Source organism: Falco biarmicus, chromosome 8 (genome assembly GCF_023638135.1).
Source record: "Falco biarmicus isolate bFalBia1 chromosome 8, bFalBia1.pri, whole genome shotgun sequence".
Classification (NCBI taxonomy): domain Eukaryota; kingdom Metazoa; phylum Chordata; class Aves; order Falconiformes; family Falconidae; genus Falco; species Falco biarmicus.
Genome location: NC_079295.1, coordinates 54,623,410 through 54,635,761, shown reverse-complemented (window position 1 = coordinate 54,635,761; position 12,352 = coordinate 54,623,410). Strand labels below are relative to the sequence as shown.

The 12,352-nt window shown below is 54.3% G+C and overlaps 2 protein-coding genes across 4 annotated transcripts in view; one reads left to right on the top strand and one right to left on the bottom strand.

The window, feature by feature from the left end:
* NEURL1B (neuralized E3 ubiquitin protein ligase 1B) overlaps positions 1–4,484 on the top strand; it is a 146,015-nt gene extending 141,531 nt beyond the window's left edge. For both annotated transcript variants that reach the window (XM_056350073.1, XM_056350074.1), the window contains exon 5: positions 480–4,484. In XM_056350073.1, coding sequence (XP_056206048.1) covers positions 480–724 — 245 coding nt within the window. In that variant the 3' untranslated portion in view covers positions 725–4,484. The remainder of the gene's footprint in view (positions 1–479) is intronic.
* Positions 4,485–6,289: 1,805 nt separating this feature from the next.
* Positions 6,290–12,352, bottom strand: part of SH3PXD2B (SH3 and PX domains 2B) — a 78,056-nt gene continuing 71,993 nt past the window's right edge. For both annotated transcript variants that reach the window (XM_056349179.1, XM_056349180.1), the window contains 2 exons: positions 12,093–12,218; positions 6,290–11,107 (listed from right to left, as the gene is read on the bottom strand). In XM_056349179.1, coding sequence (XP_056205154.1) covers positions 9,611–11,107; positions 12,093–12,218 — 1,623 coding nt within the window. In that variant the 3' untranslated portion in view covers positions 6,290–9,610. The remainder of the gene's footprint in view (positions 11,108–12,092; positions 12,219–12,352) is intronic.

Genomic DNA, 12,352 nt, shown 5'->3' with positions numbered 1-12,352 from the left:
CCGCTGCCACAGGGATGCCCACGTAACCGTTCACGTGCTGGTGTTTGGATCTCGGGCAGACAGCCCTGAGTACCCTGCCCGGTGCAATCTCCGGAACGCGCTGCCGTTGTGCAGTGCTGCAGCCAGCCGGCACACCTGGCGAGGCGCAGGAGCACCCTGCGTGGGGCACGGCTTCTTCAGGGGGAGCGGGGCTCTGCACGCCCACACTGTGAAATGGGTGTGCGAAATCACAGCCCTGCTTGGGGGAAGCCCAGGTGAGCCGTGCTCGCCCCATCTGTAGCGAAGGGGTGGCAGGCTCTGCCCGGCGCTGTACCTGTGCTACCAGTTGGAATGGGCTGGGGTTGGTTTGGCCATATGAAACGGGCGATGACTAGGGAAGGAAGAGCCTTAAAAATTGACTTGAGTGTGTGTATGTTGTACAGTGTCAGGTCTGCACCATCCTGGTGACCAAACAATCTCACTCCTTCCTCCTCTTGCAGTGACTGCTCCCAGCTCCCCCCTGAGCCCCCCCATCTCTCCCATCTTCCCCGCTCCGGAGCCATCAAGCAGCAAGAACGGGGAATGCACCGTTTGCTTTGACAGCGAGGTGGACACGGTGATCTACACCTGCGGACACATGTGCCTCTGCAACACCTGCGGTCTTAAGCTGAAGAAGCAGCTCAATGCCTGCTGCCCGATCTGCCGACGGGTCATCAAAGATGTTATTAAAATATACCGCCCTTAGTGCCCGGCTCGGGCTGTAGGAAGGGGGAACGCCGCTAGCAGTAACCATGCCTTTCCGTCCCTGCTTATGGGTTATTGTGCTGGTCAGTTGTTATCAAGTGGCTCGTTATCTGTGTTTCCTTATTTGACTGGTAGGGCGCAATTCAGGGATAAAATTGAGCTGAGGATCATGTGGGGCCCAAAGGCACGGCTGCCGTGCTGGCCAGGCTGTGTGCCCATGGGCAAATCTGGGGAATCATGGTCTGGACCTGACCCCCCTGCAAATGAGAAATTTCCCGTGCAAAGGCTCTTTTTTTTCCTCCTCCTCTGGAGGAGGCTTGCTGTGGTACAGGTCAGGAAGGAGAGGTGGCCACTTGGTCAGTGCCAGGTGCCACTGGGCTTCCTGACCCCGAAACCCCAACAGCTCTGGGCTGCTGCCGGGTGCTTGCGCTGTGGTGGATCAAAATTAGGACGAGACCCAGTGGGAGGGTTCAAAGTAGACAAAACTGATCTGGACACGTCATGTTCACCTGTGTGAGGGGAACTAGCTAAGGCCAAAATAGTAGCACAGCCAGATTCTCACTTGTTTGGGTTTTGCCCCCCTGAACAGGCTTCTGGGGCATACGGAGAAGCTGGTCTGACTTAGATAAAGCAGCTTTTGCTTTCTGTGGCAGAACAGGGACTTTTGGCCAAGGAGCTGAGACCTGGGGAGCAGCCACAGGCTAGCAGTGAGGAGCATGAGCCCACCGAGAGCCCCAGCCAACCCAGCTACTGCTGCTCTCTGCAGATGGAGCAGTGGGCAGCGGCGATGGGCTGCCAAGGCACTGCCCGTGTGCCTGGCTGCTGAAGCCATACATTGCAGCCTATGGATGAGGGGGCCATTTGGATGGGCACGCTGCAATCCTGGCTTAGAAAAAAGCGAGGGGCTACTGCCGTCTGCAATGACGGTGTTTTCCACCTCCCGGCACACGTGCCTGCATTTTGCTCTGCTCCTCTTCACAGGCAGCATCGCTGCCGTCTCGCACCGTCCGCCTGGCTCAGCTCCCCCAGCCCTTCTCCTGCAGCCAGCGCTGCAGCAGGGCTCAGCCTTCCTCCTGCCCCATCACAGGGACTTTTTGGAGCCTGTGGTGAGAAATTAATTTCTGACTTAGTCCCAGCAGACTCACTTTTTTTCTGGGGACTGCGTATGTGCTGCTTTTACCTGTTCTTTCTCCTGCCTTTGCAGGTTTCCCAGCACGGCTCCCGGCTGCCCAGACACTGGGTCCCAACAGTAGATGAGAACTTGTTGAGATGAACAGGGATCTATCTTACTTGGCTTTCCTTGGGAGGAGGAAAGAAAAAGGCTCTGGGGTTATTATCAGGTGCTGGGACTTAAAAGGTAAATGGGTTTCAGCTGTGATATTCCAGCTACAAGGACTGGCAACGGGGGTAGGCTGGGCAGCATCTGAGCATGCAGCATTGGGGCTCGTGTGAGGAGCTCTGTGTCCTCCTCCCTGCTCCTGCAGGAGCTGTGCTCTATTCTCTACCCTCTGCCCACTTGCATGGTTCTTGTGCAGTCCTTCAACCTCAGCTTGGCTGGTTTCCGGCTGGTCCAGGTCAAAGAGAGGGGAAGAGAGAGGATGCAAATGGAAGGATGAGAGAGGGGCTGCTGTCATTCTAGCTCAGTGACCACGTGCCACCAAGTGCATAAGAATGGCTTTCTTCAGAAATTGCAATTACTGCATTTTAGTCCAAAAAAGAACAGCCACCCCTGTACATTTCAGGGCCTCTGGGCACAGAGGGGCAGCCTGACATCTTTGGTGTCTGTTACCTTGCCTCCCCATTCACTCTCTCCTCCGAGGTGCCGGTAGCTGTGGATGTGCTGCTGCCCCTCACGGCGCTGCTGCCCGGGCGGTGGGTTCAGCGGTGCCAGCAGTGCTGCGCTTGGTTGCTGACCGGCACTCAGCCCCCTCGCCCGCTCTGCCATCAGGGAGAGCACACTCCGGGGAGCAGCTCATCTTCCTCCCACAGCGCAGCAGGCTGTGGCTGCCAGCTCATGGGGTGTGGAGAAAACCTTTTTTTTTTCTCCTTGAAGAGCTAATTAACATTTTAATTAAGTGTATAAATGAGAGGCTGCTGTAGAGTGAGATCTCTCACCCTTTGCCCTGCTGTATCATCACGAGAGCCTGCCAGCTTTGCAGAGCCCTTTTTGGAAACTCGGCTCATGCCACTGGCTGTGCCACCGCTGAGCATGTTCAGCCCTCAGCAGAGCCACCAGCACCGTGACTGCAGCACGAGTTCACTTACACCTTTGCAAAAGGAGGCGGCGAGGGCAGCTTTCCAGCAGCTGGAGCCTTGCCTGGACCTCCAGGCTGCCCTCTGACCGGGGACTGCAGACCTGCCTTTGTAGGGACCTTCCCAGTCCCCTGTTTTTCAGATCAGGGTCTGGCTGCAGTCAGTGGGCACTGCACTAAGAGCACAGTGACGGCTAGGTAAGTGAGCATGGGATGAAAGACCAGGTGGGTTAGCACCTGCCTGGTGAACGGGCTGCAGTGGGAAGCCTTTGCGTGATGAGGAATTCAAGGAAGTTGTCTGAATCCACAGTGAGTGATGCTAGCTTGAGTCAGGTCTGGGCTAGCGAATGCCAGTGGCCATCCCTGGGGCTGTTGTCCCACTTTCAGGGGTGCCTGGTCTGTTTCAGTGGCTGCACACAGCTATGTGTGTTGTGCCAGAGCAGAGCCCATTTGCTCTGCTGACACCTCAGGTCCTCAATGAGTGGGGCTAGTTGCATGCCTGGGGTGGTGTGGTGGGGTTTTTGTGTTTTGTTTTTTTTTTTAAGTCAGCAAGGAGAAATACCAAATCCACCCCAGCTGTGTCCAAGCTGATCAGGACACTGCAGCCAGAAGCTGACTTTTTGCTGTAGCAGCCGAGACTGGTTTCTAGAAGGGCAGCATCCAGCAGGGCCAGCAAGGGAACCAGCTCAGTCAGGGTCCGGAGCCAGCCGTGCAGTGAGCAGGATGTGAGAGCAGTGGACATGTCACCCTGCTTATCTGATAGCAATGGGAATTTTCCAAAATAGGCCTCTTAAAAAAAAAAAAAAAGATTTCCAGGAAAAGGTAGCCTCTTACAGATTTAATTGTTAGTACTCGTATTGCTATTTTTTTTAAACAGTCCAATGATATATGATTTGTACAGAAGATCTGTTTGTGCCTTATAAGGGTGTCTGTGCACTTTTTATCCTTTTTAAAGCAACTTTTAAAAAGAAAAAAAAATCAACCAGGGGGAGAAACCAACACAGATCAATGGTAGTTTTATAGAATTTTGTGTTCACGGAGAATCTTGCTTTTTTTTAAATATATATATATATAGGAGTGAAAAGTGTTTATTTCCATGGATTTGCCCCCCTCTCCTCCTAACGTATTTGTTTAACAATTGAAAAAGAGGAAGCAAGAAAGAAAAAAAAAAAAAAAAAAAGAAGAGATGGGGGAGCTCTTTTTACCTTCCCCCTTTCCAAGACAGTTATTCTCTTATCGTTACCTTTATGATTCAATACTGTGACCTGTACATCATGTTTAAGCTGAATCAGATTTTGGACCTCTGTATTAGGCTTTTCAAGCAAATCATCTGGGGGACCGGGGCGGGGAGGGGGGAGGGCATCGCACGAGGGAGGGAACTGCACTTCTACCTGTCAGTGCTCTATAGTGTTGTGTTCAGTGCTGTGTGTTTTACTTTTGTCCATTTACCTGTTTTACATTAATATAATTTTACTTGTTTATGAAACAAATAAAACCTTGGCTTGTAAAGAGTGCTTCTGGGTGTTTAAAAGCATTTGACCTGGAGAGTGAGCAAATCCATTAATTCCAAAGCGTGGCAATACTAACACAGAGTCAGGGCACCTCTGTTCCCCTCAGGTACCTCTGCTTCAAAAAAAGATTAGGTACTTTGAGTACCTTGCATGAGCTTCGCATTGCTTTTGGGAGGTCACCGCACAGTGGCTGCTCCGTCCCTTGATGGGCAGGGCAGGGGGGGGTCCTGGCTCATTTAACCTGCCAATGCTTGAAAGTGTGGCCATCCACTGCAGTAAAAGCAGGGTGTATTTTAGGGCTACGGAGGCAGGGGTGTCCTGTGGCACATGCCCTCTCCAAGTGCCCCAAATTCCTTGTCTAACCTGCACCAGGCTAAAGCAAGGCAGCTGCCAGCCTGGTCCCGCTCCCATGGCAGCCTGGGGACCGTGCCGGCTGGGATGCAGACAGGCAGGAGAGCTTTTTCTGTTTTCTTTTTCCTTTTTTTTTCTTTGTGTGTGTTGCTTTCTTTGTTTTGCAGCAATTCCTGGGCCTGTATTTCATGAGAGGCCAACAGAAGGCTTCTCTTACATCCTGAAGTGTGGCCTGCTGAAGCCAATCGCCCGTCAAGCAGCCTCAGATGTGGTTTGAAGGCGAGTGGAAGAGCTCATTCATAACTCTGCCCTGGCAAGACCACAGCCCTATATAGTTAAGTAAAACCCTCACAAGCCACAGGTGGAGAAAGAGCCCAACAGCGGCTATTTATGCCAAAATGCCTTTTTATAAACTCTGCTGCCCCACTTTATCCAGAGAGCTGATCCTTTGTCAGCTGCCAACAGACTAATGCTGCCAGCGTCAGGCCACAGAGCAACTTTGCACCACGCTTACTCAACGCTGGGGTGGTGACCTGCTCCAGCCGCTGCCAGCCCAAGCCCTGGGGAGAGCCTGGAGGACCACTGCCTGCACCCACGACCTGCGCTCACAGCCCCCCTGCTGCTCTCCTCCCCTCTGCCAGCCTGGGTGCCATCCTGCACGTACCAGCCCAAACGGAGCCTCCCATGGCCAAAGCCCAACCCGTTAGTGCTCTGCCAGCTCCGGCCGTGGCACGGCCACACAAGTGCTGGTGATTTGGGCAGCAGCCGGCATTGCTCAGTGCCAGGAGCAGCGTGCCCACGAGGGCAGGGCATGGCACCATGCTGGCTGCAAGGAGCTGCCGGAGATGGGACGGGCCCTGCATGGCCAGACTGGTGCAATTCTCCAGGTTACGCACTCACCTGCTGCTGGGTGGCAACAGCAACACTCCCACATGGGGAGCATTCATTGAGCAGCAGCACCCCCAGCCACAGCGGCACAGGACCCCCCACCCCATGCCCAAACAGTGCAGAGTCACTACGCACATGCCCTGACTTGGACTCTGCTCCTCCAGTGTGTCCAGTGTGGGGTACTCAAGAGACAAACTGGGGCACAGCAGCAATGGAGGAGCAGGGCTATTCGTGGCCAGGAACCCTAAGTCAAAAGTCTGAGCCTCGTGACTTGCCCCAGCCCTGTTGCAGGGGATGCTGCAGCCAGCAGCCCTTGCTGCAAGCCAGGCAACACTGCACCACCCTGTTCACCTCCCAGCAGACAAAAGTGCCCAAGGCCAGAGAAACGTTTCACTCACCTGAGGATAGCTCCTCCACAGCACGAGGGAGTGCAGCTCAGCGGGTCAGGGCTCCTTGCTGGTTCCATGCTGCAGTGACCAGCAGCGTGTGTCAGACCCCTGGGCAGAGCTGCCATCGTACCAGGCAGGAGAGCAGCACCCCAGACATACATCAGCCAGACATGGGTTCACAAGGGTGCTTGAAACCAGTCAAGCAGTTTCTTTTTATTTCTTAAAAAAAAGAAAACAAAACCCCACCAAATAATAATAATTAAAAAAAAAAATAATCCACCCCCTAATGGTGAAAGTATAGATACGGCATTTACACAGCTACATCTATCTTCCGCTGACCACCCTTCCCACCCCCCACCCCCCCAGTAATGTAGATTTATACACACTTACATAATATAGTGAGACACGGACAAACAGATGGGCTTAGAGAGCCTGCGAGAAGGAGCAGGGCACAGTGGGTGCCTCCAGCCTGCCAGGGATGTGCCGAGCCGCAGGACCTCCCCGACACCCGGCTCTTCTCCCCCAAGCCATGGCGATGCTCCCCCTCCCCTTGCTGCAAGCCCCAGCCTCAGGGCTGCACTAGTGATGGGCGAGGTGGGAGGCTGGTCTGGCTGATGGGGTGATGTGCCTCTGGGCAAGCTCAGGGTACCAAGCCTCCCGGCTGCCCTCCTCCACCTCACGAGGTAGTCGGGGATCTCAGCCGCGTTGAACGTGCGAGGTACAGAGAAGAGGTGCAGCCTGGCAGAGGGCATGAGCAGCTGCTGAACCAGGCGGACACGTCAGATGCGGGGGACAAAGCCCTGCCAGCCCAAATGGCTCTCAGCATCTTCCCGACAGGAGCCACTGCCCAGCCCGCGGTCCCTTTGCAGACAGAAGTGTTGTAGGAAGGGGTAAGGCTGCAGGGGTCGGCATCCTAATGAGGGTGACACCACCACCCCACCCCCAACTTGGGCACTCACCCTACCTTCTTGGAAGCTCTTTGGGAACAAGGGAGTGATCCTGTCACACGCTCAATGCGTCAAATACAGTACTTGTGTCAGCAAAACGAAGCACTACCAGTTCTGAGGTTCAGTCTGGGAGGAAAGCAGAAATAGCCCTCATTTAGCACAGAGGCCACAGAAATAGCGCTGTCCCCTCTGAGGAAAGCCAGGGGCAGCGAGGTCTCTGCGACAGAGAAAGGAGAGAGACTTCTGAGATCAAAAGGCCATTCAGCAAAGTGAGAGCAGGACACAGTGCCATGGGGAAAGGTCACACAGCCCTTCCACCTGCTGTGCGAAACTGCCAGTGGATGGGGGACACAGGGCCAGCCCCCTCCCCAGATATAGAGAGGGTTGGATTTGGCTGCTGGGCAGCTCTGGCTTAACTCATCCTGTCCCCATTCCTTTCCAAAGAAAAAGGGATTTACTGGAGCAAGAGATACACAAAGACAAGGCAGCATTGTTCCCCCAGCCCACCCTGCAGCTCTCCCGGGAGCACATCAACACCTTGCAATGTGCCACACAAGGAGCTTTGTTACTGGAGTGTGTGGCAGAAGTATTGCTTATTGCCAGCCCAGGTGAGTCAGCCTGATCAGAGGCTGATGTGCCACCAGAGAAAACCGTAGGTGGGAGGGTGAGGAATCAGCCAGAGACTGGGGTGCATGAATTCCCATGGCTAAAAATGAACCTTGGGGCTTCTGGATATGAGGCTGGAGTGGGGTGCTCAGGACTTCTCTATCAGATCAAACCAGGGCTGGGACAAACTGCCCCATCACCCTCCCAGAACGACCCTGGCCTGAAGCACCACCATTTTCATTCTGTTTACAGACAAGAGAGATCTTCAATTCCACGTTTCCACAGTAGAAGACATGGGACACAGAGGGAAGCGAGCATCTGGGGGGAGTGGAGAACACTCCTTCAATTCTGCCAGCCCCAAATTAGAGGGAAAACTATACTAGTTTTCAGCAGCAAAACAATGTGGCTGCGGAGCTGTGGCTGCAGCACTTGCACTTGCAATTAAGACTAGAAAGGGCAACGGGGCTTGGTCAACAAGAAACCCACAGAAGTGCTGGATTTAAACTCTTCTGGAGAGAGAAACGTGGCCCTGAATCTGCAAGCAGTCAAGTATAGAAGGGAAGAAAGCAGCACTGGGGAATGACAGCTCATCCACATTCATCCTCCTGCTTGGATAAGAAACACCGTAGGCAAGATTAGGTTTGGCAGGCAGGAATGTCAGCACGGAAAAACCCCAGGCTCTGCTTGATCTGAAGGCCCCCAAACAGCCCACCAGGCAGGATGAAATGAAAGTACCAGGAAGACAGGCAGATGGGGTGACGAAGAAGGCAGGGAGCCCCTGAGCACCAGACATGCCTCACAACTGGTTGTGATGAGGAGCTGAACTCCCACATTCTGGATTGCACTTGATAATATCAGCACCTACTGAAGGACCCACCTCCTGGCTGCTGCCCGCCAGCCTGGGGAAGCTCAGTGGGTCACAGGGACGGGTGGTCCCCTATTAGTCCAACAGGCAGGGCAGTCTGTGTGGGAAGGAAAGCAAAGCATTCTTTCCAGGGCTTTGGGGGTCATTTTGGTCCTCTGTGCCTTGCATAGTATTCTTCAGCTACCGAAGCAAAACACCTCTTGTTTGGTTGCAATACTGCGAGGGAGAAGCCTGCATAGCATCCTGGATCAGCACAGAGAGGACCTGTTATATATATGTGTGTATGTATCTCTTTTTCCGTATTTTTTTTTTTTCCACCAGGAGGATTCTGAAGTTAACACTTGTCTTTGTAGAACAGGGAAGGACCAAGGGGCAGTCCCGCGGCATGCATGGTGGGGAGCAAGGATCGCCCTTAACTGGAGCGCAATGCCTGTGCCTGCACATGCGCACAGAGCTACAGGGACCCCGCTCTCAGCAATCATTCCTTCTTTTGGCCACATTCCCTATGCCTCTGCTACACCCCTGGAGTCAGCAATGTCACCTACAACACTTGACAGTGACCCTGGGCCTCAGGCAAAGGCAAATCCTTTCCTGCAGCCAGATTTCCTTCATTAGTACCATGCCACTCGTCACTTCCCTGGCTACTGCGGTATTTCTTTTTAATCCTCCATACAGGTGGCAATAATGGCTATCAAGGTCCATCTCCCCAGCACGGAGAACCACGGTAGCTGTCCTGTGCCACAAAGCTTGGCCAGAGCAGCTCTGGCTGCATGGCTGGGCTGCCCGTACGGCCACAGGAGCAAAGTGCTCAGGGTGGGGGACGGGGACCTGGGGAGGCGGGTGGGTGGGAGCACATGGGTGGGGAGGGGAGGCTGAGCCGCTTCCCCCACACTGCTGCCAATGGGCACCAGCTGGGATGCATGGGATCTCAATTACTATCTTTTCTTTTTTTTTTTTTTCTTTTTTCTTTTTTTTTTTTTTTTTAAAGCCAGCCTCACAGAAAACTATAAATTAATCTGCTAATTAAATACTCAGGTGAGAGACCAGGGAACCTCTGGCTGTGCAAGCAGAGGAGCGGCTATGGCTTCTTTCGTAGGTAATTGGAAGGGATCCAGCCCTCCCAGCATGGCCCCCCAGTCAGGACCTTGCAAAACCACCAGCCACTGCTGTTCTTCTCACGAACTTCAAACAAAGTTCCTTCTTTAAAACTGTTGGTCTCCTCATCGCCTTCAAAATCTGCCACTGCCACATAGAGAGCTTCCCTGGTGATGTCCGGACTGGAGATGGGGGCTGAGGTCCTCTCCTTGGCTTCCCCTCTCTCCGCTGCCTTGGATATGGCCTTTGGGCTTACGCTGCTCTTCACTTTGGCTTCGTCTTGGATGGAGGCAGGGAAGAAGGGCTTGGCTTTTGGGGGAACCAGCATGGGCCTCCCCGGCACTGGGGATGACCTGATTTCAGGTGCTTCCCGTGCCGGGGCCCTCAGCTCTGCCGCTGGGACAGAGGCAGGACCCCCTGTTTTCTTGGGGGGTGGTGGTCTGCGAGGTGGCACGACGGGGCGCTGCGGCGGGGGCTCCCTGCCACCCGGCGTGTTTGCTGGGCCTGGGGGAGATTTGGGCAGTGCCTCTTTTGTGGCGTGACCATCCAGCTTGGGCAGGGGTTTGCTTTCCATGCTCGGTCGCTCCTGAAACCTTCCAGAAGCCTCCGAAGAGACCACGGCGTTACCGATGGAGCTTTCGCCAGAAGCAGTGTCCTGCTCGGAGGGCTTCTCTGGGCACTTTGCAGGTCTCAGCTTGCTCCGCAGGCTGCAAATGTCCAGTTTATCGTCAGCTGGAGGTGGGTCAGTGCGGGGGGCTGCAGCAGGTTTTGGCCTGATTTGAGGTCTTGACTTCAAGAACAGATTCTGGGCAATGGGCTCAGGCTTGTCCTCCATGGGCTCAGCTTTTGGCTTAGTTGGCTTGACAATGGGTCGGAGGTTTGGCTTCTTCACCTCCTTGGCCGACACCTTATGTCCACATTCCAGTCCCATTTCGTTTTTCAGCTGGAAGAGTTTGCCCTTCTCTGGTTTGAGCTCTGGCTTCTTGCTGTCCTTTGGGGCTGCTGACTGCTTAGGTGGGATCATGGGCAAAATCATCCCTGGGGGCTTGGGGGGAGGCCTCTGCCTCTCCAGTAACTCGCCTTCCGATTTAATGATGGATTCCTTCCTGGGTGGCAGGCTGGGCTTCTCCTCTGTGTCACGGTCCGAGATCTCCTCATAGCCACCGGTGAAGGCTAGGTCCCTGCTCTCAGGAGCCTCCTTCCCCTTCCAGTCCTTGGCCCACTTCCCACCACAGTCTGTGCCGTTTGGAGGAGCCTCCGGCAAAGGACGGCACGGTCCTGTTGCTTCGTCGTTGGCACTGCCATCAGCTGTGGCGTCGCTGAGCCGGAGCTGAGCCATTTCGTTTGGTAGTGGAGCCAGGAAATTCGGCCTGGATGCGTTGCTGGTTTTCTTGTACTTATCGATGAAGGTGGCGGGGGCCCAGCCCTCCTTCTCCTCGATCTGAATGTACCACCAGCCACTCAGGTTCTTCTCAATAACCTGCCAAGGGGAATGAAAAACTCAGACTTCCATGCAGAAGCCCTCTCTGCACAAATGGGGATGATGGGTGTCTCTGAAATGATGTCAGGGTGGCATGTGCCCTCAGTGCCTCTCCATCCAAAAGCTAAAAGTAATGACAGGACTTGTATCCTAATGGAGGAAAACACGGGAACAACCTCTGCCAGGGAAGGGGACCTGTGCGTCACGGTACTAAGGAACAACACAGCCACATCAAGGAGCTGTGGCTGCACTGTCACCGTCCCACCCCAGAGGCAGGACAGGGATGCCGGCCGGGTACCGGGATGCCGGCCGGGTACCGGGATGCCGAGTACCGGGATGCCGAGTACCGGGATGCCGGGTACTGGCCATGGCCACTGCGCGGCACTGTTGGAGCGAGCAACCCGCAGCGACACCGCACGGAGCAGCCACCGCCAGCTGTGCGTGCTCCAGAGGTGGGGCTGGGACCTGGGAGGCACTGACTGGGGCAGCCATACAGAAAAAGTCCTCTTGGCGAGGCACAGCTTATATTTGGAAAAGCAAAATAACATTTGCAAGAGGGATCTTGCCAGCAAAGCGGGTGTGCCAGGAAAGCAATTCTGGAAGGGCTTTTAACTTCACACCTGGCCTAACTAAAAAAAAAGCCACCATCTCTACCCTGATTTGTGATGTGGGTTTAATTTCCATTAGCTCAGACAACACAGCACCCATGCGCTTGGGGTACAGGAGGCCACCAAGAGCACCATGGACTCCAAAGTCTCATGAGCTCGTACAGGTTTCTCTCCCATGCTAGGCGACCCCTGGGCTGTTAACAGTCCACGGAGGCAATCATATGCCCCACCATGCCTGGTTTCCACCCAGAACACTGTGGTGAGCGTATCCTCCCTGCCTGGAAAGCAAGCTCCTGCCTGAAACAGGTCCCAGGGCAATGGGAGTCAGGAGTGCTGTCCTGACGTGAAGATGGGAGAAGGGAAGATGACAGTCTCACCTCTACTTTCATTCCTGCCTGGAAGCTGATGCCGTCAGGGATGGTGGTCTGGAAGTCAGCAATGGTGTAATATTCCTCTTCCACTTGAGGAGGGACAGGAGGTTTAGGCAGGTTCAAACCACGTGGCTATGACAAGAAAAAAGAAAACCCATCAGCGTGTTTCTACAGCAGGTGTGACACAACATCCACACAGCCCACTAGCCTGCAGAGACACAAGCCAGCACAGCCAGGCCAGAGAGATCAGCTGTGCCCATGGAGCA